This window comes from Myotis davidii, unplaced genomic scaffold, assembly GCF_000327345.1.
Source record: "Myotis davidii unplaced genomic scaffold, ASM32734v1 scaffold135, whole genome shotgun sequence".
NCBI classification, from domain to species: Eukaryota; Metazoa; Chordata; class Mammalia; order Chiroptera; family Vespertilionidae; genus Myotis; species Myotis davidii.
Window position 1 is genome coordinate 420,350 of NW_006289813.1, and position 2,114 is coordinate 422,463.

General features: G+C 38.8%; 1 protein-coding gene across 4 annotated transcripts in view; it reads right to left on the reverse strand.

The window, feature by feature from the left end:
* Positions 1-179: 179 nt before the first annotated feature.
* The window catches only part of LOC102772382 (general transcription factor IIH subunit 2), a 32,159-nt gene continuing 30,224 nt past the window's right edge, over positions 180-2,114 (reverse strand). For all 4 annotated transcript variants that reach the window (XM_015563037.1, XM_006762379.1, XM_006762380.2 and 1 more), the window contains one exon: positions 180-483. In XM_015563037.1, the coding sequence (XP_015418523.1) occupies positions 364-483 (120 nt within the window). In that variant the 3' untranslated portion in view covers positions 180-363. The remainder of the gene's footprint in view (positions 484-2,114) is intronic.

Sequence of the window (2,114 nt, forward strand, 5' to 3'; positions counted from 1 at the left end):
ATCAATAAAACTCAATCACTGAAAATTATAAATATAATAATGTAACTCAATGGGGGAAAGGTGACATATGTAATACTTTCAACAATAAATAATTATTTTTTAAAAAAGAAAACATTATGACTCAAAAATAATAGAAAACAAAATTAACTAAAAGAACTACTATTGAATTCTAGGGATTGCTGGGGCAGGACACAAATTTTAAAATATAATAAAATATTACATTTTCTTAGCAAAAAGGTTTCTTAAGTCAGATTTTCCTTTTGAACTGCTTTTCATGTTTAATTGGAGCTTCTTCTAAAGAATCATTTTATTTACAGTTGCAAGTTTCTTTTTAACACATATAATGTGTACTATATGCTGGAATCAAATACCTGAAGGAGTTGGAATATTATGAATACAGCCAGGACAACAGTGGAGAGAGTCATGGACAAAAACATCGCAGTCCACACAGAAAACATTTTGGCACACAGTGCAATGATAGACCTGCAGTGAAAAGAAGAAAAGTAAATTTAAAAAGCAGAGCACTCCTAGAAGACACTAAAAGTGCTTTGCTCTTTTATAGCTCTTATCAATTTTTCCCCACCTACATTATTACTTCCAATGTACCATATGTTCTCAAATCTAAGGTGATTATTTTTTTCCAAAAACATTCCTTAGAAATGAAGAAATAACTTTGTCTTTGAGTCTTAAAGATCCTTCTATTATGGGACTCTCTCGATTATTTCATTTTAAGTAACTATCTGGGGAAGACACAAGCTTGAAATTAGCACTAGGTTTGAAAGCTTAGAGAGGTCATCTGCTGGTTCAATTAAAAAGAGAAGCACTATGGGGGTGGAGGGTGGAGGTGGAAGAGGGTATGGGGGATAAATGGTGATGAAAAAATAAAGTAAAATTAACTAAAATTTTTTTAAAAAGAGAAGCACCACAATAGAACACAGATTTAGTTATTCCTTCGGTAATGACCTCACAATTGCAAAAGTTACATTACCCTTTTAATTAAACACCTAAAGAATATGGCAAAAGACACATGTGAGACAAATAAAAAGAAAAACCTCATTATTCTATTAGTATTAATTAGTATTTAGATATCTGCCTGGGTAAAACTTCCAGAGCAGCATCATACACATATTCAAAAATCATTAAATCCTAAATAGCATAGAAGATGATAGGTTCTTAAAAACTGTCAAATATGCTCTAACTGGTTTGGCACAGTGGGTAGAGCATTGGCCTGTGAATTGAAGGGTCCCAGGTTCAATTCCAGTCAAGGGCACATGCCCAGGTTGGACTCAAAACCCAGTAGGGGGCTTGCCAGAGGCAGCTGATCAATGACTTCATTACTGATGTTTCTATTTCCTCCTATCCCTTTTTCTTGATTTCAAAACAAACAAACAAAAAAACTGTCAAATAATTCAAAAAGAGATTCCAGTGAGGATGAAGCTACTGATATCAAAGAGGAATGTAACACATAATAATAGTGTTTGATGAAATGTGACAGTAGAATAAACAAGCAATCATTCCCACTAACATTTTATATAGTTTACTTACAGGAGTCCTCAAACTATGGCCCACGGGCCACATGCGGCCCGCCAAAAACATTTATCCGGCCTGCCGGGTGATTTTGCCACCGCTGTGTGCATAGGAATTTGTTCATAGTTTTTTTTTAAACTATAGTCCGGCCCTTCAACGGTCTGAGGGACAGTGAACTGGCCCCATTTAAAAAACTTGAGGACCCTTGGTTACTAGATGCCCAGTGCACACAATTTGTGCACGGGGAGGGTCCCTAGGCCTGGCCGGTGATCAGGGCTGATTGGGGCCTTCATTCCAAGCTGCTCCATGATGGTCAGCAAACATCATAGTGCACAATCATGTTAGCCTTTTATATATATACTAGACGCCTGGTGCACAAAAATTTGTGCACTCAGGGGGGAGGGAGGTCCCTCAGCCCAGCCTGTGCCCTCTAGTAGTCTGGGACCCCTCGGGAGATAACGAACTGCTGGCTTAGGCCTGCTCCTGGGTGGCAGAGGGCAGGCCCAATCCCTAGGTGCAGCTCCTGGTTGGGCTCAGAGCAGGGCCGATTGGGGGGTTGGGGCACTGCCCCCTGTCATGCACAGAGC